Below are 15,165 nucleotides of genomic sequence, written 5' to 3' on the forward strand. Positions count from 1 at the left end.
CCGAAAGAACCAAGACGACGAATCCATGCCGTCACGAAAGCTTTAAAATCGGGATGTAAATTTTTCATAAATTTTTATTAATTTCATCATTACGAAATTGGACGGTATCTGCCAAAGCACAACCCACCCACCATCTGTGCCAGCCACGTGCGAGATTGCGAGGGGGGGGCCCCCGAAATTGAGGGGTGGCGGCCGAGTGATCGCCCGGGGAGGGAATGACGACTCGATGCGGTTTTCCCTGCAAGTGGAGCCAGCGTGCACCTTGGTGTGCAAGACCCACGTGTTTTTCATGGGCAGCGTCGCGAAACAGCCTGGCAAGTGCACGCGCAACACCGGAGGGCGCACGCAAGTCGACGGGCACAAGTTGACGCAAGTCGGGCACGCACGGTACGAATTTCGCACAGAACGTGCGACCATCTAAAAGCCATTCACGCTTTCCAAATTTAAATTCGGCACTCTAAAACAAGACGGTGTTAACGCGGTCTCTCTCTACACGCTGCATGTGCTGTATATCAGGATCAGAATATTTATTAATACTGAGGAACGCGATTAACCGTCTAGGAAACGTGGCAAAAACTATACAGCTGTAGAGACCGTTTAAACTCACCGTCCTGTATTTATGCAAAATCATATTATTCTTTCACGGGTAACATTGATATGAACACTCTACATGTCATGTGATAAGAGATGTAGACTCTGAGTTATGTTGTGATGTTACAAGTCGATATTTGTGACGAAGCTGGTACATTTTTGCGCATGTGCATCACTGCCAACACGGAATCTTAAACTTGAATCTCAACACTGTACGAGATACCAAAATGCAACGCGATACACGCACAGCATGCGTGCACGCTTTCAATCGGTACAAATTAACTACGACGTGGATCCATAACGCAAGATTGTGATGCAGAAAACGAATCAAATGCTGATAAGAATGAAAGGAACCGTGGAGAAATAGATGCTGGTATTTAGATTGAAAACGAATTTCTTTAAAACTGCTTTTTGTTGTTGGTTTGTTGTCCTTCCCCCGCACCTCCTACCAGCACGGCTGTCTACGTACGGTGCGAAAGAAGTTCAACATGCATACATTACAACACAGCATGAGAACGAGGAAGGGAAACTTATGACTAATAAAACGAAGGAAAATCAGAGACGTCATATTGCAATGTGTACACAGCGCTGAAAGAAGTATGTGGTAAATCGACGAGACTGCGGTGGAATGGCGGCCAAGGGAGGGAAGCCACCTCGAGGGTGATCACCGTCTAAACACAAGTTGATGAGATCTACTGATACGCAGGAGATGGGATTGTGGAATCGCAGAACCATGTGGGGTAAACCAATGTGGGGATATCTTCATCCATGGTTGACAATTATGTTATTGCTTGCAAAGCTGACCAATTTTATTTTACCAGGTAAGGCCCACCGAGCTATATACACATAAGTTACCATTCAGAAGTGACTGGGCCACAAATTATAGCTCAACGTAGTGGCTTATCACGTGTAAATGGTTTCTAAAATGTGGAGGAAAAAAAACACTTTGGAGCACACGGATAAAAATCTACGTGAGCACGGAAACTTACAAATGTTCAGCGCATTTTTAGGCCGAGTTCAACAACTCTCTCTCATCCTCCCACCTTGAATTTCACGAGACCAAGAAGACTGCCCCAGCAGCCAAGCGCGTGAATTACACTACTGTACACATGGCAAGGCTCCACCAGTGACATGGAAATCCCGCAGCGGTGCTGTGCATATTCATATTTCACAACCACGAGCTAAACGCCACCAAACGAATTCAAGGCGTGACTGTTAAAGCAACCTGACCCTGCATTTACTGACCACTACAAAGATCCCCCGTGTAGCCTGAACCGACAGTTGGGGCAAGTGCTGTTAGCGAGCACCTATGAAGGCCGGAATAGCACACACGGGAGTGGGGGTGGCCAGCACCACACCCGGCTGCCTTTGTCTCCCCAGTGACGATGTCTATACACCCCACCAGGTAACTAATTTAAGACAGAAGAGAGCACCAGGACTGGTTTAGATATTCGTCACCGATGTTGGCCGTAAGCGGAAACCGAACTCGGGTCGCCGGGTTCGTAGCAGTGTGCCAACCACTACACAACCACTTCCTACAAATGACCACCAACACCCACTCATGCGCAAACACGCGTACATTTTTTTACGTGACGATTCAGTAAATATTACGGAGGGACGGACGGAGTTTGAGTGATGATGGGCAGGGAGGGCAGGGGCAGCAGATAGAAGGCAAGCTAGTAGCAGGGATGGGTGGGATGGCAGGGATGGATGGGTAAACGCGTGTCTGCATCCCTCGGGATTTGCTCCTTCGTGCATAAAGGACAAATGACCCACACCATCCGGATCCCATCTCTATGCTGCGCATGCCACGGCCAATGATGCACGCTTCATACACAGCCCTGTCCACCGATCGGGGCAGCAAATCTCTGCAATTCGACATTGGCTGCCTGTGGAGTGTACAGTACTACATAACATATTATTGCCACAGACGGGCTAAGATATTTTAAAAAATTCCCCCCCCCCCCACTCCGACTAAGAACCGTCGGGCGAAACGTCGTGAGCGGATAAAAAAAAAACCTCGTATCATTTTTTTAAATCGAGCATACACATTCAGTATATGCCTCTCATCTCACTGGCTGGGATCCGGTACAGTAATGTTTTAATGGAGACCTAGGTGTGAAGATAATTGCTTTGGACTCGGGATGCAGAGAGCCAAGACGTTCGGTCCAGATTTAGAATCTCTTTGTGAGGGAGTCGCTTGTGAGCGTAGTTACATAAGAACAGTCAGTACAGTGTTATGCGATGGAGCACGAATGTTTATAAAACATAGGTATGGCGGTGCCCATTGTAGATTTAAACTACGGCGAGCGTGCACAGGCCTGATGAGAGAGGGGTGGATGACCGGGGGGGCAGGCAGGCCAAGTGGTACCAAAATCAACGGAGGTCCCCCCCCACCCCAATATTTATTGGAGAAAAAAAAAATCTCAATTATCTAATTTACACAGGATGGGAATGGGGAAGGCCTCTGGCCATCTATGAAAAAAAATAATTGAAGAGCTTCATAGCTCATCCGATTCCTCCTGTCTAAATACAGATTCAGATTCAACATTACATATAAGGGGCCCCCCATTTTTCTCTCAAAGGGGCCTGAATGTATGCAAATGTGTATACAGTACTCTGCACGTACACATAAAATGTGTTCGCTTACTGGGAAGAGTTCTGTATAATATACAGTAGTTAATAGCGTATATCTTACATGCACATACATCAATGCATCACACACACACGCGCGCGTGTGTGTGTGTGTGTGACATACATACAGATAACCCCATTGAGCTCCGTGCAAGGGGGCGCTTATTGAGACACATTGTGAAAGAACGTGTGCTGGACACACAGTGCGTCTTACTATAAACGAATGTGTGTACCGTGTAGAAATATAATAACAATAATGGGGGAGAAAAAATATGTTTCTGCCCTTTCTCAATCCACCGTTGGAGGTCAGTTGTGGATGTTGCTTGACCATACTTCACCACGCCGGTCCGTGCCGATTGGCGTAGTGGGGGGCGAGGGCGTCCAGGACCGACCAGAGATCTCTCGCCACTGATGTTAGCCGTGAATAGCCCCCAAACCCCACCGACCACTTCACCGTCTGGCACCGACCAGCGTGGAGAGGTCAACATGGAGAGGGATGGGTCAGTCAAAGAATCACCGCCACGACAGCTGACAAGACGACAAATGGCTGTAAATGAAATCGGTCACACAATCATAAATAGTAATATACATTGTGTGTGTATATATAAACACACACACACTGCCAGGAATGTTAATGGACATAACTAAATTCAGATGAAAGGCCCCTTGAGTGAGAAATGTGGTCATTATTCACGAGCCATCTTTTATTCACGTAGGCTAATAGCAACGATGAGCGTTCGTACAAGGTCTTACACGTAGCGTCCATCTATAAGATTTCAAATAAATCTACGAGCACCTTCATTCAGCAGTGAGATTGACATCACATTCCTAGAGTAAAATCGCGTGTAACGAGGAGAGAGAGCAAGATTGCCGATTTCAATGGGCTATGCGATTATCATTAACGGCCATCTCTATGTACGTAGTCTGTGCGCGTTTACAATCCTGCAGTGCAAATGATAAGAGGTCCGTAACCGGCAGCACTGTGTACACATTTGCCCCAATGCCAATCCACTGCTCGACGAGGTGTATCTCATCACACCTCGTTAGGATCACCGAGCTGGTAAATTAAGTGTGGCACACACATACGTGTCAAAGACTTGGGAGCATGGAAGCAGCGTGCGGTACAATACAACAATGGATTTTCACCGCACTGCCCTCTGTCGACCAGGGCATCTGTGGAGTTGTGGCCCAAACCACCCAAGGACTATCCCACCTGCCAAAGCTTCAGGAGATCTGACAAGACCGGCACGCGTTCCAGACAGCTTTGCTTGTACTGGAAGTACGCATTAACAGAAGCACACACACACATCAATGTTGTAGTGTACACACAATGCCGCTGACGTTCTTGATTCATCATTACATGCCTCCATGCATAGCCATCGTCTAGAGGACCGATACACACACACACTGCCACGTTACGATATAGCACACATCTCGATACAATAACCGCACCGGCTACAACTATGTTTGTGCATACTTCACCACATTCGGTCAGTGCTGGATGGGACGTGATAACCCACTGCGCCACCCACTCCACCTCCTTGCCACCCGAGGTGCCATCAAACACATGAATGAAACACACGTACACAGCACGCGTTCCACAACAACAACAACATCAGCATCATCCTGAAGCCACCGGCACAATAGATTGGTTATAATCGGTAGTCTGCACGTGTGCGTGTGTATATCGAGTAGTGGAGGATGCGATGGAGCGAGAACGACTTCCCTGTTCGATTCCCGCTCACGGGCTCTCTGAGCCGGTGCCGGTCCTCCCCTAGGTCGACTCGGCCTCAAATGAGTACCTGGCGCGACAAAGGCGGTCGGGCGTGGCGTTTCGCCAGTCACCGGCCTTCATAGGTGCTGCTCGCTAGCAGCACTTGCCCCGACAGGCTATACGGGGGACATTTGTCTTTGTACTCAAACACACACAGCCTACACCACATCTCCTTACACCGGAAACAAAGCATGCACTGCTACTCACTATACGACGTGTGGTGCTTCTATGCGTGTACGCATGGCACACGTGCGTTAACGTTTAGTATATTGTGCACACACACGTGCAGACACACGTACGTGCAGACACACGTACGTGCACACACACGTACGTGCACACACACGTACGTGCACACACACACACGTACGTGCAGACACACACACACGCACGTGCAGACACACACACACGCACGTGCAGACACACACACACGCACGTGCAGACACACACACACGCACGTGCAGACACACACACACACACGTGCAGACACACACAAAGATCCCCCGTATAGCCTTAACAGACTGTAGGGGCAAGTGCTGTTAGCGAGCACCTATGAAGGCCAGAACGGTACACGAGGGGGTGGGTGGCCAGCACCACGCCCGACCGCCTTTGTCTCCCTAGTGGCGATGTTTACACACCGCAGCAGGTACTCATTTAAGGCTGAGTCGACCTAGGGGAGGCCCAGGACCGGTTCAGATAATCGTCACTGGTGTTAGCCGTGAGCGGGAATCGAACCCGGGTCGCCAAGTTCGTAGTGCAGTGCGCTAACCACTACACTACCGCACACACAGACACACACACATACGTGCAGACACACACACACACATACGTGCAGACACACACACACACATACGTGCAGACACACACACACACATACGTGCAGACACGCACACACACATACGTGCAGACACACACACACACATACGTGCAGACACACACACACACATACGTGCAGACACACACACACACATACGTGCAGACACACACACACACATACGTGCAGACACACACACACACATACGTGCAGACACACACACACACACATACGTGCAGACACACACACACACACATACGTGCAGACACACACACACACACATACGTGCAGACACACACACACACATACGTGCAGACACACACACACACATACGTGCAGACACACACACACACATACGTGCAGACACACACACACACATACGTGCAGACACACACACACACATACGTGCAGACACACACACACACATACGTGCAGACACACACACACACATACGTGCAGACACACACACACACATACGTGCAGACACACACACACACACATACGTGCAGACACACACACACACACACATACGTGCAGACACACACACACACACACATACGTGCAGACACACACACACACACACATACGTGCAGACACACACACACACATACGTGCAGACACACACACATACGTGCAGACACACACACACACATACGTGCAGACACACACACACACACACATGCAGACACACACACACACATACGTGCAGACACACACACACACATACGTGCAGACACACACACACACATACGTGCAGACACACACACACACATACGTGCAGACACACACACACACATACGTGCAGACACACATACGTGCAGACATACATACGTGTACACACACACACACGTGCAGACACACACACACGTGCACACACACACACACGTGCACACACACACACACGTGCACACACACACTCTCCAGACAGTACACACACACACGTAGACACACACACACGTGCACACACACGTGCGTTCTCAAGACAGTGCACACACACCACCACGTTACCGGTAGCTCGTCGCATTGCAACAACGCACCGCGGTTGTTGTTGTTGTTACAATGGCTCTTAACGCAACGACACAACCATTACCACATTATCTTTTGTTAGACCACACGCAGAACGTACGGTGTACACGAGTCGAGTACGCACACAAAGCATCGTACCGGCCGATTACATTTAACGCGTCGACTGCAGACAATGACTTTTGAGTTTTTTTACAAAAAACATAAATGTACCGGTGGATTTAGAGTGTACAGCGGAAACAATGTTGCCTATAGCGTGACGTTTCACCGCATCACATCCTCGCGATGCACAACACACACCCCGGTGGTGGTGGTGCTGGGATCACATCGAGACCGGATACAATACACCGGCTCAGACAAAGCTCCCCCGTGTAGCCTCGAACAGACTGCAGGGGCAAGTGCGAACATGAAGACTGGGGCTAGCTGGGTGGGTGGGTGGACAGCACCACGCCCTGACCGCCTTTGTCTCTCCCCCCCCCCCCCCGATACTGACATTTTACACACAGCACTAGCTGATTTAAGGCCGAGTCAACCTAGGGGAGGCCCGGTTCGGTTAAATCGTCACCGGCGTTGACACACACAAGGCACGTACAGAGTTCACACAACGTGTAGAAACGTACAACAATACATTAAGCGGTGTGTCTATACACACACGCACTTAATCAAAGTGTTACAAATGTATAGATCGGACAGAATGTATCATCAAGAGGGCTACAAGCGGCGTGGATGACAATACAGCAATGTTGGTAACGCACGCACGGTCCTGGGGTAGCGAATGTACGGCGATGGTGATGAACCCCCTTTCTTCCTTACCAGTTGTCCTGCATCCATTCAATAGCCTCCGCTTCATTGAAGACCCTTTCGAACTCGTATTCTTGAAGAGAAATGACTGACATCGTAACGCCGTGCGGGTGGGGAGGAGGAGGAGGGGGGGGGTCGCTTCGTCACCAACGCAGAAAAAAAGAGACGTGAGATTTGAAATTTGAAAAAAAAAATTGAATTTTTTTGTTAAAGAAATTAAATTTACAAACACTAAAAACTGCCCCCCCCGGCCCCCAAAAAAAATTAAGCGCCGAGTACGACAGCCCCCCCCCCTACTTCTTCTCTCTGCTATAAGCGATGCCACGTGCCCGCCCGCCCTCCCGCGTGCGCGAACAATTTTTAAACAGCAAATGAGAAATTGCCTGGCGACTTTAGCGTAGCGACATATACATAAATGTATTTACTGCGTGTTAAATGAAAGCCGAAAGAACGTCGACGGCACAAGCGAGAGAAAGAGAGACGGGGGGATGGATGGCGGCGGCTGTGAATGTCTCTGTTAGGGGGGTAGTGGTGGTGGTGGAGGAGGAGGGGTGGGGGTGGTGGTGGCCGCACTTCCTCGAGAAATCCGCAAAGAAAATCCTCCCTCGAGTGACGGGGCGAGAGGCGCGCCCAATAGCACGCTGCTTATATACTCGTGGGCGATACCATTGCTAACACTTGTGACGGGGGTGTTCACGTTCGAACATCCCACCCCTGAACAATATCACTCGGGGTTGACACTCGAATGAATCCACGGGCACAATTTCACAATCACATGTTGGAATCTTTCATTTGCATCACACGAGGTTCGTTTTGAAGATCGATGGGGGGAAGGGGAGAGACGTGGGTGGGGGGGTGTTGGAAACAGGACGCATATCGCACCCCGCACAGCCACTGGCCGGGCCCCGCGTGTTGGTCTCTTCTGACACAGTCAAGAAACAGAAAAAAAACATTCTGCGTCTTCTTCCTCTTCCTGCTGCTGTTACTCCTGCTGCTGTTGCTCCTGCTGCTGCTGTTACTCCTGCTGCTCCTGCTGCTGCTGTTACTCCTGCTGCTGCTGTTCCTCCTGCTCATGCTGCTGTTCCTGCTGTTCCTGCTGCTGCTCCTCCTGCTGCTGCTGTTCCTCCTGCTGCTGCTGTTCCTCCTGCTCCTGCTGCTGTTTCTCCTGTTGCTGCTCCTCCTGCTGCTGTTCCTCCTGCTGCTGCTCCTCCTCCTGCTGCTGTTCCTCCTGCTGCTGCTGTTCCTCCTGCTGCTCCTCCTCCTGCTGCTACTCCTGCTGCTGCTGCTCCTCCTCCTGCTGCTGCTGTTCCTCCTGCTGCTGTTCCTCCTGCTGCTGTTCCTCCTGCTGCTGTTCCTGCTGCTGCTACACGTGGGCATTCCTTGGGACGGCTCTACGCTGCTGCCGCTGCCTCGTTTGGCTCGGGGCGAGGTGTGGCTCTGCCACGCAACATCGCGTCCGCCACAGACACGTGTGTGCTCGTGTGTTCGTGTGAGCCTGTTGGTCGCCAGGGTGAAAGTATTCAACAAACCCCCGACACCCCCTCCATCTCGCCCTTAAGCGATACGCAAAGAATTCGGACTTGGGGATTAAACCCGAAAAAAATGATTTTGTTGTTGTATGACATTGCTTGTATGAATGTAGCGGCCTCTAGTGGGTGCCGGTCACGTTAAGCCATTATACTGGTAGGAACCTCCTGGTTACACCAGCCCACAGGGGGATTATTGTGTCCGTCCGTCCGTCGTGCATCCAAATATGGGAGGGGTGGGGCTGGGTGGAGAGGGGAGGGTGGGGTGGGGTGAGGAGGGGCTGGTCACCCCGTGGTGCCCTTATAAAACTCAACGTTTAACCTACTCACGCCGACTTGTGCCCGCCCTCACAGTCGGCCATATTTGCGGAATACACCACGCCGCCGTTGACCATGGCCATTGACCGAGCAACCCATCGTTCCTACCAGCTCCATCCGCAGGAATGTGTTATAACGTGCACGAAACTGAAAACATTCGATGTTTCGATGCGTGCTTGCGACGTGAGCTTACGTATCGATGTCAATTATGAATTGCTACTTTAAAAACAAGACATGTGAGGTGTTTCTCCGATTAATTTTCTTCGAATTTTGCTATCGGCGTCACGCCGTGCGACACAGAACCCGTTCGGATCCCGCAAGAGGAGTGCATCCCTCCCGTGTTCGAGAACAGCCCACGGAAGCAGATGTCACAGAGCTAATATCAATATCCCTTCAAGTGGCACTTTGGCCCACTATACTGTGGGAGAGTAATGTTCGTCGTGTGAAAAAAAACCCGAATATCTTCAATTCCCAGAGCTGTAATTCAGGCAAAGGAAGTTACAGAATCACGTGTGATGTGATCGGGTGTATTTGTGTGTGCAAATCTGGCACTGGTGACAGATCTGAGAAACATCATCTCTGTGGCCACCCGAGCCAGGCATTGAACCATATCGCGAATAGCTGCATCCGACGGCCGCTCTTCGGCAGACTGCGCAGTACTAGTCGAGCAACTCCCGAAGCTATGTAATGGCTCGCAGACCTAAACTTGGACTGTGATTTCCACATACTTGCCATATGCTCGAGAAATAGAGAGAGAATGGAGAACCCGGTTTAATCACAGGCAGCTTGCATAGATTCGAACCCATGGCCTCTAGCGGTTGGGCCAGCTAAGCACTCTCTGACCTCTAAAAAACCCGACCATCTCACGAATCGATCGTGAACCCCCCTCACCACCCCCCCCCCCCAATGTACAGGTGATATGTGCCGTAGCGTGTGAAATGAAATTTTATTTTGTGATCAATAACCACTCAAAGCTGCACTGTTTCTATACGAGGAGGATTACACTGCCCAATAAGTGCTTTGGCTAATAAGTGGTTTAAACTATACAGCGCCTTTAAAATATATATGTATATCTTAAAATAGCCTTTAAAAGGTAAGGGATTACTGTCGGAAAATGAGATGAGCACAATGAACACATGGATAAATACTGTAAATGCTTGGAAATATTTTAAGAAGCCGGTATATAAAACTCCGTTAACACATCAGTGACCAGCATGTAAATCACGGGAACATTATTACGGTATGGTTTCTGCATAAAGACGAGACTTTGCCTAACTGGTGCCTAATTCATTAGACTGAAGTGACCTTGTCGATTATCTTGGACTCCAAGATTACTTGCTTTCAATTTTCTCTTATCACTAAATGGCACATTCCATAAGAGTGATAATGCATGGGTTCCACAATTCAACTCACAATAAAAATAATAGTAATCATTAACTACCCTTTTTTTCAATTCACTGCCGGATGAAGGTCATGGGAGTTGTTTGACCATACTTCACCATGCTGGTTAACAAGGGTTGGTTAAGATAGGGGGAAGGGATCCAGGACTGATTCTGATATTTCTCACCACTCGGAATCACAATGTGCTCAGCACAATATCACCGTACAAAAATTAAACATGCATGTGAGAATCGATGCGTTCATCTTGGTGGCTGCCTAGAAACTGTCAATCAGATTCTGAAAAAAAGCTAATGAATGTCAAAACACCATTATGCACACCCTATGTGTACTCTGAAAATTGTATTTGGCTCAATGGATATTCATGCACTCATTCAACCTCTCGCAAACTACGTGTGAATGATATATAATTACTTTACAAAAAATTGGAAGGGCTCCACTAAGATTGCATGTGGCAAGTAATGGCTTACTTTAGACAATATTTGAAGGGGAATCTTACAAGGTTGACGCGCTTATTCGCAGCGACGTGATAAGATGTTTTCTGAACATTGCATCATACAGGACTAGACGTAAATGGAGAGCATATCAACCGTATCAGATTTAGCGATGACATAGGCATTATTCTAAAAATTGGAAATTAACTATGGAAAATTGTTGGAAAACCTAATAAAGGAAGGCGTGTCATGTACAACCAGTTCGCTAAACAACTGAAGATATCTGCTGCTGGGACATAGTTGGGAAACGCAACAGAGTGTGTACACCAAGGGCAGCTATTGAAGGTGGATCACAGTCAACACGGTGACATGGTGGTTGAGAAGAGCAGGTTGAAGTGATTTGGGAAAATGTACTTTTTTAAACGTGCTCCAGAAATAAATAAATAAATTTCAACCAGTGCACATCACCTGCTGTGACATGTGGATCTGAAACGTGGACAAGTGACGAATATAATTAAACAATCTGAAAAGTGTGAATAGGCATCGAGGGGCACATGCTTGGAATTTGACTGAGACAGATAGATGAACGCATGTCCGTGAACATACTCAAGGTCGAAACATCACGTTTACTGTTAGCAAAAGTGGCTTGGACCAGACACACCGCTAAAATGTATATTTTTACCAGGTAAGGCCCACTGAGCTTTCTAGCTCTTTTTTTTCAGAAGCGATTTGGCCACAAATTATATCTCAACGAAGTAGCTAATCACGTGGAGATTTAGAGCAGACAAAAACTCTAAACGCACGTTTCGGAATGTGAAAGGAAAAACTGGAGGACCCGGAGAAAAATCCACGCGACCACGGGGAGAAAAATTACATGTAAATTAAAAATATACAGCAGGCGTCAGGTCGGGATTGAACCCACGACCTACTGTCTACCAGGCGAGGTAATTAACATCACGCCACCGTGGCTGGTAGTCGAGACTAACCACTAACTGGCAATCAAAGGAAGGGAAAACACCGAAAGCACCTCAACCACGGGGATGGAGGGATGAGATCAGCTCGCGTGCAGGAGCGAGATGGATCGTGGAATTCTATGACCAAAAGGGATTGCGGCGGATTGGGAAGACCATCATTCAGCAGTGGATAGATCATGGCTGGTGATGATTTGTGTCTGTATCATGGGTTCACGTGAACTTTTCCACTCACTGCAGGCCACTACATCCACCACAATATAAAAAAGACACTGACTTTTGACTTAAAACGTTCGTGAAAGCAGGAATTCGTATTCAATCTATGCGACTTTACCGAAAGAACCAAGAATCAGGCACTGACTGTTGAATACACAACCATCGCAATTCATCGCGATGGTTGTGAACCATGACTCCGCGCCTCAGGGTCGCTGTCTTCGGGCAAGTACAAATTGTGCGCGTTACAATTTTGCATCATTATTGTTATTAATTGTCTTTGTTTGAACCATAAAAGCCTCATTGTGTTTCTGGAGGAGCTTGACTTTGAGATGCTTAGCCAATCCGATTAATGCGTGTTGAATGGAGATGTTTTTTGATACAAATTCTCAATGAGAAACTGTCTCAGGCTATTCTGCAATTGTTTTAGTTTATTTGTTGCATCAATAGTTCAAAGTAATTTTGCAATTTTAATTGAATGCTCTTTCCATCTATTAATGAATAACCCCATGCGTTGGTGTTACAGATTAAGTGTATGGCATTCATGAAAATTACTTCCGACTTCAAGGTAATGCAGCAATTTGCTCACACAGTGTTAACATTGGGGTGGCAAGTTACTCAAGATGCACAACCTTATCTGAACCGTTGGCTCTCTTCAACTTAACTGTTTATCCTGGGTACACCTTGAGCAAAGGTCATTGTTGCTCAAACATCGTTGCTCACACCCCGCCGATAGAGTGGGTTGTGCCTCTCAATTTACACAGATTTGGCAATCTATGGTCACTGCATCGCTTGCGGCCATCTGGAACGCTCTTCCGTTCCGATATTAGGAAGCCACTGAAGCTGTGCACTTTTCCATCGAGATTGAAAACACATTTCTTAAGAACTGCTGTTTGTGTTCAGTTCGTTGTCCTCCCCCCCTACCGCACCTCCGATTAGCACGGTTGGCTACGTACGGCGCGAAAGAAGTTCAACATACGTATGTTTGAAGAAGTTTCGTGAGTACGTTGCACTTCTTTAGCACCGTACGTATCCAACCGTGCTAATCTGAGGTTCGTACGCACAGTTTTTTACACGATGACCGAACCCAAAAGAAACCAATTATGACTCAGGCGGGAGAGGATTGCCATTTGCGAGCCACTGAAATTCAGCCCTGGCGAGGAGGGTTAAAGTTCAAACTGAAAAAATAAACAATTAAAGCACCTTCGTGGCTTAATTTCTTCGGGTAAATAACCCTGCCCGCCTGAAGCTGCGTCAACACTTGCGGTACGATATGTTATCTCGCTTAACAGGCTGGCGACACAAGTTGCTGTCTTCATTGTAACGCCGTCGCCATGCACGTCACGTCAGCAGTACGGCCATCAGTGATACTGTAGTGGTGGTATTGACGTGCGCCGACAGTGATGGATCACGGGGCGCGGGGTTGGGCACGCGATGTGGGCGTGGTATGGACGCGCGCGCCGGTGGTAAGGCGCGCTGACACAAGCTGGGAAAAGAGGATCGTAGCGAGTGCGCAGTGATTGGTCAGATAAGTGGGTGCTCTCAGCGACGTCCGCAGGAGGAGTATAAAGGGAGACGCGCGAGAGCACTCGTGGTCAGTGTTAACCAGTTGAAGACCGAAGACGGGGTGGAGGAGGTAGTGGCCCGAGACCCCTAGTCCCGCCGTCCTTGTGAGGACCGGGGCCCTGTGCGGCTCGGAGCCGAGACTGGGGGACCGTAGTCCGACGCCCGTGTGGGTCGGGACGGTGGTACCCAGAGCCGAGACGGGCACCCCGGCTGGGTGTGTCCCGGAAGGCTACGGGGCGTAAGAGCCCGTGTCAGTATAGCTGAGTGGGTGTTAGTCACCCGAGTAGCTAAGGAGGGTGTTGGTCACCCGTGTAGCTGAGTGGGTGTTGGTCACCCGTGTAGCTGAGTGGGTGTTGGTCACCCGTGTAGCTGAGTGGGTGTTAGTCACCCGTGTAGCTGAGTGGGTGTTAGTCACCCGTGTAGCTAAGTGGGTGTTAGTCACCCGAGTAGCTAAGTGGGGTGTTAGTCACCCGTGTAACGAAGTAGGGTGTTAGTCATCCGTGTAACTACAAGTTGGTGAAAATAAAGAGTGTGCTACCCGAGAAGTCGTCTCCTGCCGAGTTACTACTTTACAATACGAATAAATGGACACGTAAAGGGAACCCATCCGACTGTTGAACGTCGCGATCGGCAGCACAAGGATCGGTGTGTCTGCATCAGATGGCAGCGACGTAAAGCGCAATGGGTCCCTGGTAATCTTGCACGAACCCTTAACGCAAACCTGTCGACCCATTACGGTTTAGCTCGTATTCTTGTGCAGGGAAATTGAGTTTTCAGGTCCATACGGCCGTACATCCGTTTCAATACGGGCACAATTTGTTTTGTCTTATGTGTCTGTGTTTCTCCCTTGTGATAGAACTTTGTAGGGTGAACGTTGAGATGTATAAGGGGCACGGGGTGGCCAATAAGGTCCGAATTGGTCTGTAACAAGGTAGGGCGCTGATAATGGGTTGACAGGTATGTGAACGTCCTTGTAAAATTTTGAAATCACAAAGTCGACCCGGTTTTTACTTCATTCTACGTTCCGTGTTTGCGTGTTTTTTGTTATCGCACTTTTTTGCGCATTTGATACGCTCACAACAACATTAGCATCGCACAGAGGGCA

General features: G+C 48.7%; 1 protein-coding gene across 2 annotated transcripts in view; it reads right to left on the minus strand.

Annotated features, from left to right (window-relative positions):
• LOC133350583 (elongation of very long chain fatty acids protein 6-like) overlaps positions 1-8,236 on the minus strand; it is a 44,880-nt gene extending 36,644 nt beyond the window's left edge. The window contains exon 1 of one of the 2 annotated variants that reach the window (XM_061565071.1): positions 8,208-8,236. Coding sequence is in view for 1 of the 2 variants with exons in the window: in XM_061565069.1 (XP_061421053.1) it covers positions 7,647-7,729 (83 nt within the window). In the remaining variant the exon portion in view is untranslated. Of the gene's footprint in view, positions 1-7,646; positions 7,810-8,207 lie in introns of those variants that run through there. The other variant, XM_061565069.1, reaches the window with a different exon arrangement.
• Positions 8,237-15,165: the final 6,929 nt, after the last annotated feature.

Source organism: Lethenteron reissneri, chromosome 34, assembly GCF_015708825.2.
Source record: "Lethenteron reissneri isolate LAM-NWPU_2019-01 chromosome 34, ASM1570882v1, whole genome shotgun sequence".
Taxonomy (NCBI): domain Eukaryota; kingdom Metazoa; phylum Chordata; class Hyperoartia; order Petromyzontiformes; family Petromyzontidae; genus Lethenteron; species Lethenteron reissneri.